The following is a 14,011-nucleotide window of genomic DNA, read 5'->3' on the forward strand; positions in this document are numbered from 1 at the left end:
CTTTAACAAAAGCTACAAGACAAGTTGTCTTCATTAACACATCTCCACAACACAAAAGAACTTTCCTCCTCAGCCCTAGAAAAACTAGGCCCAGACTCTACTGAAATAGAATCAGACAATGATATTAAAAGATACTCGCGAAGACCAAAACAACTGGAGAACTGGTGTCTAGTAGACTATGTATCTCAGCTTGAATTGCAGTATCCTAAAACTTCAGAGTCCTCTGATGATCATGAAACAGAGCAGCAAGATCATGAATCTGAAAGTGAAAATGAAGAGGCATATGATGCAGATGTTATAGAAGAAATCAATAAAAAAAAATCGACATTACCCTGAAAAATGGTATTCGAATATATCAAAGAAAAACACCTAAGGTTATAAGATATGTTAAATACAATTACAAGACTGACTCTGAAAACTTCTACAGAGAACGCTTAATGTTATTTTATCCATGGAGAAATGAACTTTCAGATTTGCAATGCGGACATGAAACATTTGAAAAAATGTGCTTGACTGTTGCAAGACTATTAGAAAAAAAAAGCTAAGCAATATGAAGGGAAAGTGATAGATCTAGAAAAAGCTATAGAAGAGGCATAAAACGATTGTAATGAGAACGATCAAATAGCCCCTGCCACACAGCAAGTAGAAATGGAAGATGCTGAAATAGGCCCAACAGAATCTGAACAGTATGTTCATTTCAATCCAGATAGACCATCAGAACATAGACTGTATGATATGTCTCGTGAAGTTGGAATAGAAGCAAGAACAGTAGAATTGACAAATCATGCCAACAGAATAAGTGAGAGTGATTATTTTACATTGATAAGATCATTGAATAAGAAACAATGGGATTTTTTTCAACATGTTGTCACATGGGTTAAAACAAAACATGAACCATTTTATACATTTTTGACAGGTGGAGCAGGATGTGGAAAATCTGTAGTTGTCAGAACAATATTTCAAGCTTTACACAGACACTTATGTTCTATTGAAGGTGAGAACCCTGATGATATTAGAATTCTTCTTTGTGCTCCTACTGGAAAAGCAGCTTACAATATAAATGATTTGATTTTAAACATATTTTATTCATTAAGATATGAAAAGGATTGAGCAACAGGCACAGCCTATAAAAGCTCTCTCCATAATACATGTACAAGGTATGATTCAATTACAACAACTGTATTTAAAATAATGCAATTTAGTGGAACATGCATGCTACTTGTGAGCACACACGAGCAAAATATGTTAACAGTGTTACTTAATAAATGCAAAGTATAAATAAATATATAGGCAATTAATCATCAGTTATTTAAATTACCTTGAAACATGCAAATATCCTTTATAAGTCATTAGAAATATATATATGGCTTGAAGGAGACACTAAGCTTGCTTAGTGGAATAAATGAATTAACGTTGGAGTGTAGAAAAATAATAAAAAATAAAAAAAATAAAACTAGATGAAACAAAAATTAAGTAAGTTTCAAACAAAACGTTGAGTGTCACTGATATATTTCTGAACAGATTTAAAAATAGCAATATTCATATCATATGATAATAATCTGTTTCCAAAAAGTAGTAATTCAATATTTATGTCAACATTATCAACAATGGAGTAAATGGAATCAAGAAGGATCTGTCTTACATCATTATACTTAGGGCAAATAAAAAAGAAATGTTTGTTATCCTCAACAGGATGGTTACAGTTTGTGCAAAAAGTGTTCTCAGATAAGAACTGATTAAATAAATGAGATTTAAGGTTGCTAGCATTATTTCTGAGTTGACAATGACTTATATTAAGTTTCCTTATCCCATAGTTGAAGGGTTTAAATATATCATCAGTCCTATAAAACTTATCCAGTCCACTTCTAAATATACCCAAACTTGGTGACTTTTGTAAACTCAAAGGAAGACTATTCCAAAGTCTTATAGTGGAAGGAATGAAACTATTAAAATAAGAGCTAGTTCTAGCAAAAGGCGGGTGAAAAGTGTTATTTTCATTCCTCAAAGTATAAGGGGTTTGTCTGGGAAGATATGGCTGGATTAACTCATATAAGTATGCAGGTGTCATCCCATTTAATATTTTATAGAATAGTATAAGCTTATGTTTATTACGTCTATTCTCCAGAGTTTCTAAACCTAATTCAATATAAAGTTTTTGTCTGGAGGAATTACGTCGTAATCCTGTAATAATTCTAGCAGCTTCTATCTGAATATTTTCAAGGAACTCAGTCTCATGCTGGGAACAATTGCCCCAAATAACATCACCATATTCTAATATAGGTCTAATAAAAGCATAATAAATACGGATAAGTGAACTCCTATCTAATAAGTGCTTAACTTGGCGAAGCACAGAAAGACGAGAGCATGCTTTTTTATAAATAATATCAATATGCGTATGCCATGAAGCTGATGACTGAAATGTTATCCCAAGATGACAGTGAATATTTATTTTCTCAACCTCTTCACCATTTATCCCAAAAAATACAGGTGGATGCTCCCTTTCCCTTCTAGTAAATATAATATTTTTAGTTTTCTTAGAGTTAAATTGAACAGCCCAAGATTTTGCCCAATTTGAGATAACATCTAAGTCATTAGTTAAAGAAGCGGCTGCTACATCATGATCATCATATACTATGACAAATAAAGAGGTGTCATCTGCAAAAAGTCTAATATCATTAGCAATGTCATTTACTATATCATTTATATAAATAAGAAACATAAAGGGTCCCAAAACTGATCCCTGGGAGACACCTGCATGTACACTTCTTAGAGTTGATGAAAAGCCTTCTGAAACTACCTTTTGTTGACGATCCGAAAGATAACTTTCTATCCACGATAAGAGCTGGTCATTTAAGCCAGATTGTTTCAGTTTAAATAAAAGTCCTTTATGCCAAACTTTATCGAAAGCTCTAGATACATCACAAAATACAAACCTTACATCCCTACCACTATCCATATTACTAATAATTTTATGATATATTTCGATTAACTGATTAACAGTAGAATCACCTGGTTGAAATCCAGATTGAAACTTTGACAAAAGGTTATTACTCCTCATATAATTATACAAATGTTTAAATAAAACTTTTTCCATAATCTTACAAACAATACTAGTAACAGATATTGGACGATAGTTTAGAGCTGAATGTGGACTACCTTTTCCTTTAAAGATAGGATTAACATGTGCAATTTTCCATAACAGTGGAACCTGTTTAACTGATAGAGACATATTAAATAACTTAGTCAATGGTTTAGAAATAAAGCTAGCAACCTCTTTTAAAATTCTAGGACTGATACCATCAGGTCCAGCTGGTTTATTAACATTCAAAATTTTTAACTGGTCTAAAATTTCTTTCTCAGTGATGATAAATTTGTTTAAACGACATGGAGGAGGCTCATTATTTTCAGGAATTTCTGGTTCTATATCAATATTAGCTATATCAGCAAAATGATTGTTCAGGATCTCTGACTTGTCCAATGGATGAATAAAAATTTGGCCATCATGTTCTAAAAAAGGGGGGGAATCTCTATTTTTAGTAAAATTTGATATAGACTTGGCAATGCGCCACCATTTACCAGGAGGAATATTTTTGTCAATAAGTTGTGATGTCAGTTTGCACTTATAATCATCTTTTGCCTTTCTAACTAAACTGATAATTTCATTACGAATTTCTCTAAATTTTTTCCAGTGATCTGGGTTATTTGAAGTTTTCGCTTTGTGGTGAATTCTATTAAGATGTCTTATCTTGTTTCTTATCAAGTTGTTCATAAATGGTTTATCATTTGGTCTAACTGTAATAGTTTTAGTAGGTATATATCTATTGACAGTACTTTCGAATGTTTTGACAAAGTTCGTATAAACATCATTTATATTATTTGAATTAAAAACAACATCATCCCAGTCAGTATCATTCAACTGGTTTTTAAGACCTTCATAATCTGCCCGCTTAAAGTCTCGAATTTGTCTTTTAAACGAATGTTGTTTAAAAGTTTTAAATGAAATTTCGACTGAAACAGGAGAATGAGAACTGCATATTGGTGTAAGTACTGTTACTGATTTAATTAAGTTTTTGCGATTAGTCACACATAAATCAATACAAGTTCCAGTTTGGGTTGTAAAGTTGGTAGACTCCCAAACAACATTTTCCAAGTTTAACCGGTTAAGTAACTTTTTAAAAGAGTTACTTGAGTTTGACATCATATCACAATTGAAATCACCACAAAGGAAAATTGGCAAATTACAATCAAGTGCTTTATCAACTGACTCACTGAATAAGTCCCATATATTAGAATTTGAGTTTGGGGGACGGTATAAAACACCAACTAAAAAATTTTTATTACTACAATTCCTCACTTCAACCCAAAGTAATTCAAGATTGCTTACAGATATGTCATTCCGTATAATAAAATGTAAGCTATTTTTTATATAAATGGTCACACCTCCACCATGTCTATTTCTATCTAACCTAATAGGTTTATGAAACCCATTTAATTTAATTTGGTCATCAGTAATTGACTTGTCGAGATGAGATTCTGATATACAAATAATGTCATACTCATGTAGTTCATTGTTAATGAGATCTAACTTAGGAAGTAAACTACACACATTATTGTGTACTATTTTCAAATTTTTTTTGTTACTCTGATCTGGACCTGGATTTTGCTCAATTCCAGCAACCAGTAATAAAAACTGTATTATACTACTGGGGATAAAAGCATTTTTTATGATTATAGGGAGGATTATGTTATGAATAATAATATAGTTAACAAATTTACAGATAAATGTTAAAAACATTGATCAGTCAAAACTATCAAAACTTATAATGAATATAAAGTGAAACATAAGCACATGATGTACACTTTGGACAGATCTTTGAAACCGAAAGCTGACGTATACGTTGATTAACAGGACACTCAAACATAGACAAGACAAAGTACAAAACAAAACATACATGTACAAAACATATATACAAAAGGGAAACATAAATAAATAACAGATGTTGATGATATCAGATATCACTTATCATGTGATACTGTAATACTATTGAAAAAAATAGCAAGGTCTGTGTTCATGCAATAATCTGTTTTTGAATTACAAAGATGTATGGCAGTAAAATCTGTAATGTGAAATGTAGAAAACAAAACAAAAGCAAAATAAATAAACAAACAAAAGTAGGACAACAATTGGCCTGAATTTCAGACAAAAATTGAGTTAGGCGTTGTAAAAAGGACTAGACTAATCTATAGAATATGCTTGACAAGAGTTTATAAGCTTGACTTAATTTTCAATTTAGGACGAGTGCAGACAGAAGTGAGAATCACAATTTGTCAAATGATTCGGATTATCTATGTTTTAGATTATGGTAATACAGTATATCAAAGGATATTGATGTATGTGACACCCTTCGCTATTGCAACCATTATCCAGTTGCTTGATTAAATATCTCATGTGTAAAAACGAATTAACTGTGGAAGTAAATAATAAATTTTTTATGTTTACAGCTAACCGGAAATATGAGTATTTTTAAAAAATAAACCAAATACGTAGGACACGTATAATTTTCCGGAAAATAGTTGCAAAATAAAAATAGTTGATTGGTATGAGTGACAAAGAGACAATGTCATCCGAAGGTTCAAGTTGGTATTGTAGACAACAAAATAATTATAGATGAACAAGAATTATATAAAAAAAATGCAATTGGTACTTAACAATATCAAACAAATATGAAAAGCATGTTCAAGTGATTTAATACACACATTTTATTTTTTCAGTTTTTTGTTTATGTCGTCAAATATTTCAAACCGATGTCTAGTTCCTTCCTCGTCTGATCCATATACATGACCATTAAAATACCATGAACTGATAACATTGTCATGTTGGTACAATCTATGGTCTGACCATTCACAATGCTTTTCAGATACAACCAAATAAAGGACTTGACCAGTCATTGTCATGCGATGTTTTCAATACACTCAGAATGAAATACAGAAATTTGTCTCTGATTTTGATTGATGAAATTTCAATGGTTGGAAACAAAATGTTCTCTTTACTGGAGAGAAGGCTGGCAACTGTTCGTTTGGTGGAGTGAGTATCATAGCTATTGGTGACTTTTTCCAACTCCAACCTGTATTTGACAGCTGAATTTTCAATGATCTTAGCACAGGGTTAATAGCATTAGCTCCTAATTACTGGAAATTATTATTTTCTTTCCACGAACTTACAGAAATAATGAGACAAAAGGATGATTTAGAATTTGCTCTATTACTAAAAAAAGGTTGAGACAAAATCAGCTGACTGAAAATGATTTTGCAGTTTTAAGTACCAGAACTGTTTCAATCAGTGATCCAACATACAGATTTAATGCAACTCATTTGTTTGTTGAAAATGCTTTAGTGGATAATTTTGATTTGCAATATATATCTAAATTAAGCTCACAAAAGGTTAAAGTTAAAGCAGTTGACACAGTTTGTGGGGATTTACCAGCATCTGTAAAAACAAAATTACTTAGTTCTTTACCAGAAAAACAGTCTGATACAGCCAATCTAGCAAAAGAAGTAGTATTAGCAATTGGGATGAAATATGATCTTACAGCTAATATTGAAGTCACTGATGGTCTTACAAATGGTTCAACTTGTGAACTTAAATTGATAGAGTGCAAAACTACATCTTTAAGACCAAGTATCATATGGGTTAAGTTTGAAGATGCCAGAATTGGTGCTAACAATAGAAGAAAATATTCACACTTGTACGGAAAAGATGTTGAAAAAATATGGACTCCAATGTTTGACATTAAAAGGTCATTTAATTATAAATATAAGACCTTTGAAAGAATTCAGTTTCCTCTTCGCCCAGCAGCTGGAAAAACGATTCATAAATCACAAGGAGATACATTAAATGAGGTTGTTGTTATTTTAAAATCAAAACGTAAAGGTAAAATACCACATATTCACTATGTTGCGCTAAGCAGAGTAACATCTTTAACTGGATTACAGATATTAGATCTCAATCAAAAAGCAATAGTTGTAGCAGATTGTGTTCGACAAGAATTACACAGACTAAGGACAGATGCAACTCTACAGTTGTGCTATAAGCCATTGTATAATTTATCAAGTAACTATTTTAAAGTAGTTTTTAACAACTCAAGGTCATTGCATGCTCGTTTTAATGATCTTAGATCAGACCCTAACATCTTGGATGCTGATGTCATTGGTATTGCTGAATCAAGATTTATTTCAACAGATGAAAATGATGATTTTCATGTACCTGGTTTTGAACCACCAGTTCGATTAGACCAAAAGCAAACTAACTTTAATACAAGACCACCTCATGGATTGGTATTATATTATCGAAATGATTGTATACTTCACAATGCAGTCACTTTCTCAACTCCATCTTTAGAGTTTGTTATAGCAGACATAATATCACCCAGCAAAGGTCTTTTTCAGGTTGTCTTTGTTTACAAAGCACCGAACTGCAAATTGCAACAACTAAAAGATACTTTCCTTGCAAACCTTCTTCCTGATGTGTATTTAAGACATCAACAAATTATCATAATGGGAGACTTTAATATTGATTTAAACACTGGGAACACTTCTTTTTTAAAGTTTATGAGAGATTCATTTTGCTGTTCACAAATTGTGTCTAAACCTACTACATCTTATGGTACATTGTTGGACTTAATTTTCCTAAATTTTGATAGTAAGGTAAACTTTGAAACAGATGTTCTTGATTCCTATTGGTCAGATCATAAAGTTATATATGAAGCCATTAAAACACAATGATTCAGTGTAATGATTGTTTTAAATGCTGAAACCAGCTTTGTTTGAAACAATGAAAATAAGACCCGCTGAAAAACATGACACATTTGCGGTTGCTGAAAATGCAACCTCAAATGTTTAAGAGTGGTTTTAGAGGAAAATGGGTTTCCACTCCAACAGATGTGCCTTTTCATAAGTAGGAATAGAAATGAGTTGGCTTCAAGACTCCTGATATCCAGTTTTACCTGTATAGAAGAAAGCTTCTTTACAGCTTTCTTCTTTATAGGTACACTGGATTAACAGTAGCAGAGGTAAAAAAATTGAAACTGTGTTGCTTTGACTTCCATAAAGCAGAAATGCCCTTGGTGATTGGTCAACCATTTTGCTATGGAAGAAAAGTAGATTTCCATTAATTTCAAGTCAGTAATGATTGGAGACATCAAATTTTAGAACCTCTACTACCTGAATGCTCATTGTATTAGTAGAGAGTTGTGTGCACTTCGCATGTGAATACTCCTGATATTTACTTGTTATATACTTGTATATATATAATTCTTGAAATATTTGTTTTTAAATACAATCAAAAACGATTGCTTTAATATAGATGTCAAAAGGGAGTTTTGAAGACCACAAATTCAATGCCTCATTTCTCTTCCTAGAAAATGATTAAATTTAACTGGCTGTTTGATGAACTATGAATTAATAATCAAAATGTTTATGAATGTTGAAACCCTTGCTGTTATATACATATATTCATTGTAATTTTTCATATAGATAACTCGATACAATTTACAATACATTTGTTCACTATATATATAGAATAAACATTTATCATGATTATGTATGTCCAGTTTACTTTTTGTAATGCCAAATTAATCTGTATATTTATCTCATCCAATATCCATTGACTTTACTGTTTAAGAAATGCTCTCATGTTCATTTCAGAAATAATAAATCAGTTTCTGTACAAATACCACATATTTTATTATAATATAATTACTTGGAGTTCTCCAAATTGAAAACAAATCCATAAATCCAACATTTTTTATTTCTTATGATTCAATTATGTCTTGTTTTAAGTACAAAATGTGTAAATCATTAATTCATGCAAAGGGTTAAATGTTGAAAATAAAAGTCAAATATTGCATTAATTTGTCATTCCCCTCAACTATGTGGTTGTATTTTTGCTTATACATTTGATAAATATGTAGAAGTCATCTATAAAACAGAAACTAATGAACAATTCATGTAAACATATGCTTCATAGAGAAGAAATTTATGAACAATTCCTTAATAGAGAAGAATTTGTGAACATTTGCTTAATAGCGCAGAAATTTATGACATTTGTCTATTAGAAAAGAATTTGTAAACATTTGCTTAATATAGCAGAAATTTGTATTTGCGTAATAGAGCAGAAATTTGTGAACATTTGCTGAATAGAGCAGAAATTTGTGAACATTTGCTGAATAGAGCAGAAATTTGTGAACATTTGCTTAATAGAGAAGAATTTGTGAACATTTGCTGAATAGAGCAGAAATTTTTGAACTTTTGCTTAAAAGAGCAGAAATTTTTTAATATTTGCTTATTAGAGCAGAAATTTGTAAATATTTGCTTAATAGAGCAGAAATTTGTGAACATTTGCTAAATAGAGCAGAAATTTGTGAACATTTGCTTAAAAGAGCATTTGCTTAATAGAGCAGAAATTTGTAAACATTTGCTTAATAGAGAAGAATTTTGAGAACATTTAATGACTGTTTTATTATAAGCCAATGTAAAGTAAATTCAGTAAACTAACTGCTGAAGAAAATAAGAATTATATAGATTGTTTCAGTTGTTGTTACATTAGCATCATACAACAATTAATAAACGTATGGAGTAAACTCTTGAATCTTGCATTAAAGCAAATGCACCAGAACTGATATGAACAAACTTTAAAACAGAGATACTATGGACTGTAACTCAGTATACCATGAATAGAAAAGAAGCAAAAATGACAATTACTTTGACAGATAGTTGTTAAATGCTTAAGATAAAATAAATTATATATAGAATCTAGACTCTTAAGTTGGAAAAAACTGTTAACTGTTCTTCTCGACAAGTCTTTACAAATTAATTTCAAGTCATTTTAAAATTCGAGTTATGGAAACAATAATCATATCATAATATAATCGCTGTGTTGCTTTTTATATATACTGTCATATTTTGACTATAAAAATGTGTTGTTATAGAATGTAAATATTGTTCTATAAGTGAACTGTTTACATGCACACATATAAAAAAAATATGTATAAAACAATGAATATTATAATGCATTATTTGAAGTATTTGATGTGTTCAAATTTTTCTTAATAAACAATTAAATTTGATGTCTTTTATTATTTTTCACACCCCATTCATTTTTGAAATTGATAAGAACAAAATCTCTAGTCAAGAAGAGAAAAAAAATGAGATGGAGACAAACATGGTCACAACCAGAAAATTACAAACAAATAGCAGCTTCACACATGTTAAAACTACTATAAAGGTCGTCTCTATTTAAGCTACCAAAATTTTAGTTCTCTGTGTCTACCTTGTTCAATTCAAGTAATACCTACTGCAAATGTACTGTATTCATTTTGAATATTAATTGAAAGGTCAGGTCACCACTCATAAAAGGTGATAATCTTGGGTCCAGTAAAAAGATTGATACAGTTGATCTGTTGTCATTCTCCATAATGATCAGTAATTTTGCTGTCATAACCAAATGAACAACTTAAATATGATGAACATGTCAAAATCAATTAAAATTTCCTTGACCAGTAATGATAGCATCTGGCGTACTAGTATATATACAAAATGTACTCCTGGTTATAATAATTGATGATGAGTTTATATAGAACAAATATATAGACATATGTATGTCCATGAGAGAACAACACTATACTTGAAAAGTGTGTTTCAGACCTCACAACTGAACATAATAAACTAATTAAAGTAGTTCAATGACAAGAAAAATTAGATTTTGGTCCACAAAGTTTCCTTTAACAAAAACTACATTAATTGTCAACAAAATCTTAAGGTGAGCGACACAGGGTCCTTGGACCCTCTAGTTTTTAGATGTAATACAAAAACGCAAAAACTTGATTGGTACAATTGTTATCAAAGAACATAAACTCTAAAAAGAAGTCGACTGACGATTTCGACCATTTAGACTTATTTGTAGACTTGTCTTGCTGATTATTTTTGCAACTGTCTTTTATTGTTTTTAAGAAAATTGAAAAAACAAATGTAAAATTTATCAATCCTATAAGAAAACGTCTGACAGTTTTGACGTATATGAACAAGTCAGAGCTCAACATTCTGAACTTTTTTGCCCTGTCAGATTGTCCTATTTATGAAGGTTTTTCAAAATAAAGGACAAAACTTGCATTATACCACGTATGTTCTTTTTCCGACGTAGTCGGTATAGTTTCGGTTTGTGCACTTTGAACTTTAAGGACGCTTAACTATGGCAACAGAATACGCATGCTCGAAAATCCTTTCTGTGATTGGACAAAATGCTGTCATGGTGGGTGATTTGGTTGTGTTTGAAAAAACGTCTCGAAAATTATATCGTGATGGAAAGCAAGTGAAAAACTATAAATATTTGAACTAGATGTTACAAAGATTTATATTTTATTAGAATAATTGTTTCTCCAAAAGCTCTTTGGATCCATGACAACTGTTTATTCGGGACAATTATATAATTTTTCCATGACTTTTAAAACGCACCTACTAATTTGAGATTTCCGCGAGATTTCCGTGAATGTAAACAGAAAAATACTACTTACTATACTACCAATTGTTTCTAGCTTTGTTAACCATGAATTAAGTTTTTAATTAATATTAACAGTAGTAAATGTATATTTGTTTCTTGTTATTTGCACTGGATTTTTTGACAAATAAATGTTTTAGGTGTCATCACAATATTCTTATATATTATTGCCTTAATATAACCAGACTTAGTAAAGAATTTCTTGTAGTTACATTCAGACGGAGATTTTATTAAAGAAGTCCTGCATCATTACGTCATTGTGCTTCTGAAGATTATCGAAATGATAGGTTTTAACATATACTCAAATTCAAAGACGTCGGATATCTTTTTTAAAGATAGTTCTTGTTAAGCTATGTCTGCCATCTTGCTTAGTAGGCGGGATCTGATGATTGTCATTAAGATTGGTTTAATTGTTCTTGGTTTCAGAGAACAAAGTGTTTGAAACAGTAAGCGAACGAGATACGACAAACGATGACGATTATGGGCGACAGACACCACGTCATGAGAAAATCTCACTTGGCCCTGTTGGCCAGGTGAGCTAATGATATATAGTATGTTCTTTGTTTATCAGATTGTTTGTTCATTATATTTGATGAATTTTTTTTAACATTTACAAGGTACATTGTTGTGTTTAAAGTGTTCCCATATATCATTTTTAAATAAAGCGTTCGACATAAAAGCCCGAACAAATAATTTACAATTCCAATTTCCACCCTCCACATATGTCGAATAACAATACGGCTGATGCATTTCAATATTTAATATCCAGGGTAGAAATCCACCGCCATAAACATCTTCTAACCACAGAAACGGTACCTCCTTAGTTGTGTCATACATTTTTCTAACGACATCGATGGACATAATGGAAGAAAAGCCATCGCAGTATGGTGGAAACGTTGGATACCGGTACTCCAATAAAGATGTCCTCCATTTAGAGTTTTTGTGTCTCAAGGGTTTGGTATCGGTAAGCATATTACATTCTAAAACATTCGTTATCAAATTCTTCTTAGTCTTTTGTCGAAGGTGTTGAATTAATAATGGAATATTGATAATAACGTCATCATCAACTTTAACTACAAATTTTGCATTACTGCAAAAGTTGTTGACCCAAAACAAACTAAATACACGTTTATATGTTAAATTTCTGTAAGAATCGACAAAATTGCCTTGCACAATATCCATATATTTCTCACTCTCGTCATTAATTCTCTGTTGGATTTTTTGTTTTGGGGTTTGTCCGAGGACAAAAACATATGCAATGTGTTCATTTTCATAATCCGAAATTGATCCATATGTTGAACGTATCTGCTGGCGTGCCAAAGACTTTTCTGAAGAACTATGTACAAAAACCAACAATAACACATCTTTTCCTTTACACTTCGTTTCATTGTTCAATAATGTTCGATACTGATGTCTGTGTAGCAAAGGATTTTCCAACTTGTCTTCTGATACGTTCCTGTAAAAGTATTCAAACTCTGTAGAAATATTCATTCCTTTATATAGTGTTCTATTAGCTATACCTTTTCCTTTAGTCAGCTCCTTGCGTAAAAATCTTTTGACATTTTGTATATCTGTCGAAAATATCGGAATTCTAATTTGGCTGTCAAACTCCGATGTTAAATCATTTGTTCCAACCAAAAGTTCAAAATTATTAATTTTATATATACTTAGAATTAACCATGATACTGTACAGAAAAATATTAAGGTTAAACATTTCTTCCAAGCTCGTTTCATGATGATATCAAATATGTATTATGTAGTCGTGTTTGGTATGGTGGCAAGTTGTGTAACAGTTGTACTTCAAATCAGATATTTGCTTAATTTGATTACTTTTTACAAATGAATGATCTTTTCACTAGTAAATGTATTACAAAATTAATCAATTTGTTCAGACTGACATGTGGATATTTTGCTGAGTCCTCATAATGTATCTGCTTTTACTTTGTAAAAAGATAATTGCTTTTCTTCTTCTTCCGAATACGGGAGTAGACTTCTAGGTAGGAGTGTAAAACTTCCCGGAACTTGTGTGCTATGTACATCTGGACTTAATTTAAAAATAATATGACAAAGAAAAATCGTTATCAAAATCATATATACATTATGTACAGTGGCTTTAAAGTTTAATAAGTTGCTGTGGATCCTTCAAGTGTTAGAGTGGATATGCCACTTTTGAAGGATTCCAGGGTGTCAGACATACCTATTGCTTCAGGTAGTGAGTTCCAGTCCGAAATAGTGCGAGGATAAAATGAAAATTTATAGAAATCTTTATTTGTGGATATTTGCCTAAATTTATGTTTCCCCCTAGTGTGTCTATCAGAAATTGTTAAGTTGTCCTTAGGAACTTCAACTAACCCCTAATTTATTTTATACAGCATAGTTAATCTAGCCTTTTTCCTTCTTAATTCTAAATTTTCCCATTCCAATGATTTTATTAAATTTGAAACTGCTCCAGGTGATCTG

At 31.1% G+C, this 14,011-nt stretch overlaps 1 protein-coding gene across 1 annotated transcript; it reads right to left on the reverse strand.

The window, feature by feature from the left end:
- Nucleotides 1-12,154: 12,154 nt before the first annotated feature.
- LOC134705122 (beta-1,3-galactosyltransferase 5-like) lies at nucleotides 12,155-13,285 on the reverse strand. Its single transcript, XM_063564192.1, has one exon. It carries the CDS (start codon nucleotides 13,283-13,285, stop codon nucleotides 12,155-12,157), a length of 1,131 nt encoding a protein of 376 aa, XP_063420262.1.
- Nucleotides 13,286-14,011: the final 726 nt, after the last annotated feature.

Source organism: Mytilus trossulus, chromosome 1 (assembly GCF_036588685.1).
Source record: "Mytilus trossulus isolate FHL-02 chromosome 1, PNRI_Mtr1.1.1.hap1, whole genome shotgun sequence".
NCBI lineage: Eukaryota > Metazoa > Mollusca > Bivalvia > Mytilida > Mytilidae > Mytilus > Mytilus trossulus.

Bases quoted from the DNA above. Each gene is read 5' to 3' on its own strand.
- LOC134705122 (XM_063564192.1), bottom strand. From the start codon at position 13,285: ATGAAACGAGCTTGGAAGAAATGTTTAACCTTAATATTTTTCTGTACA.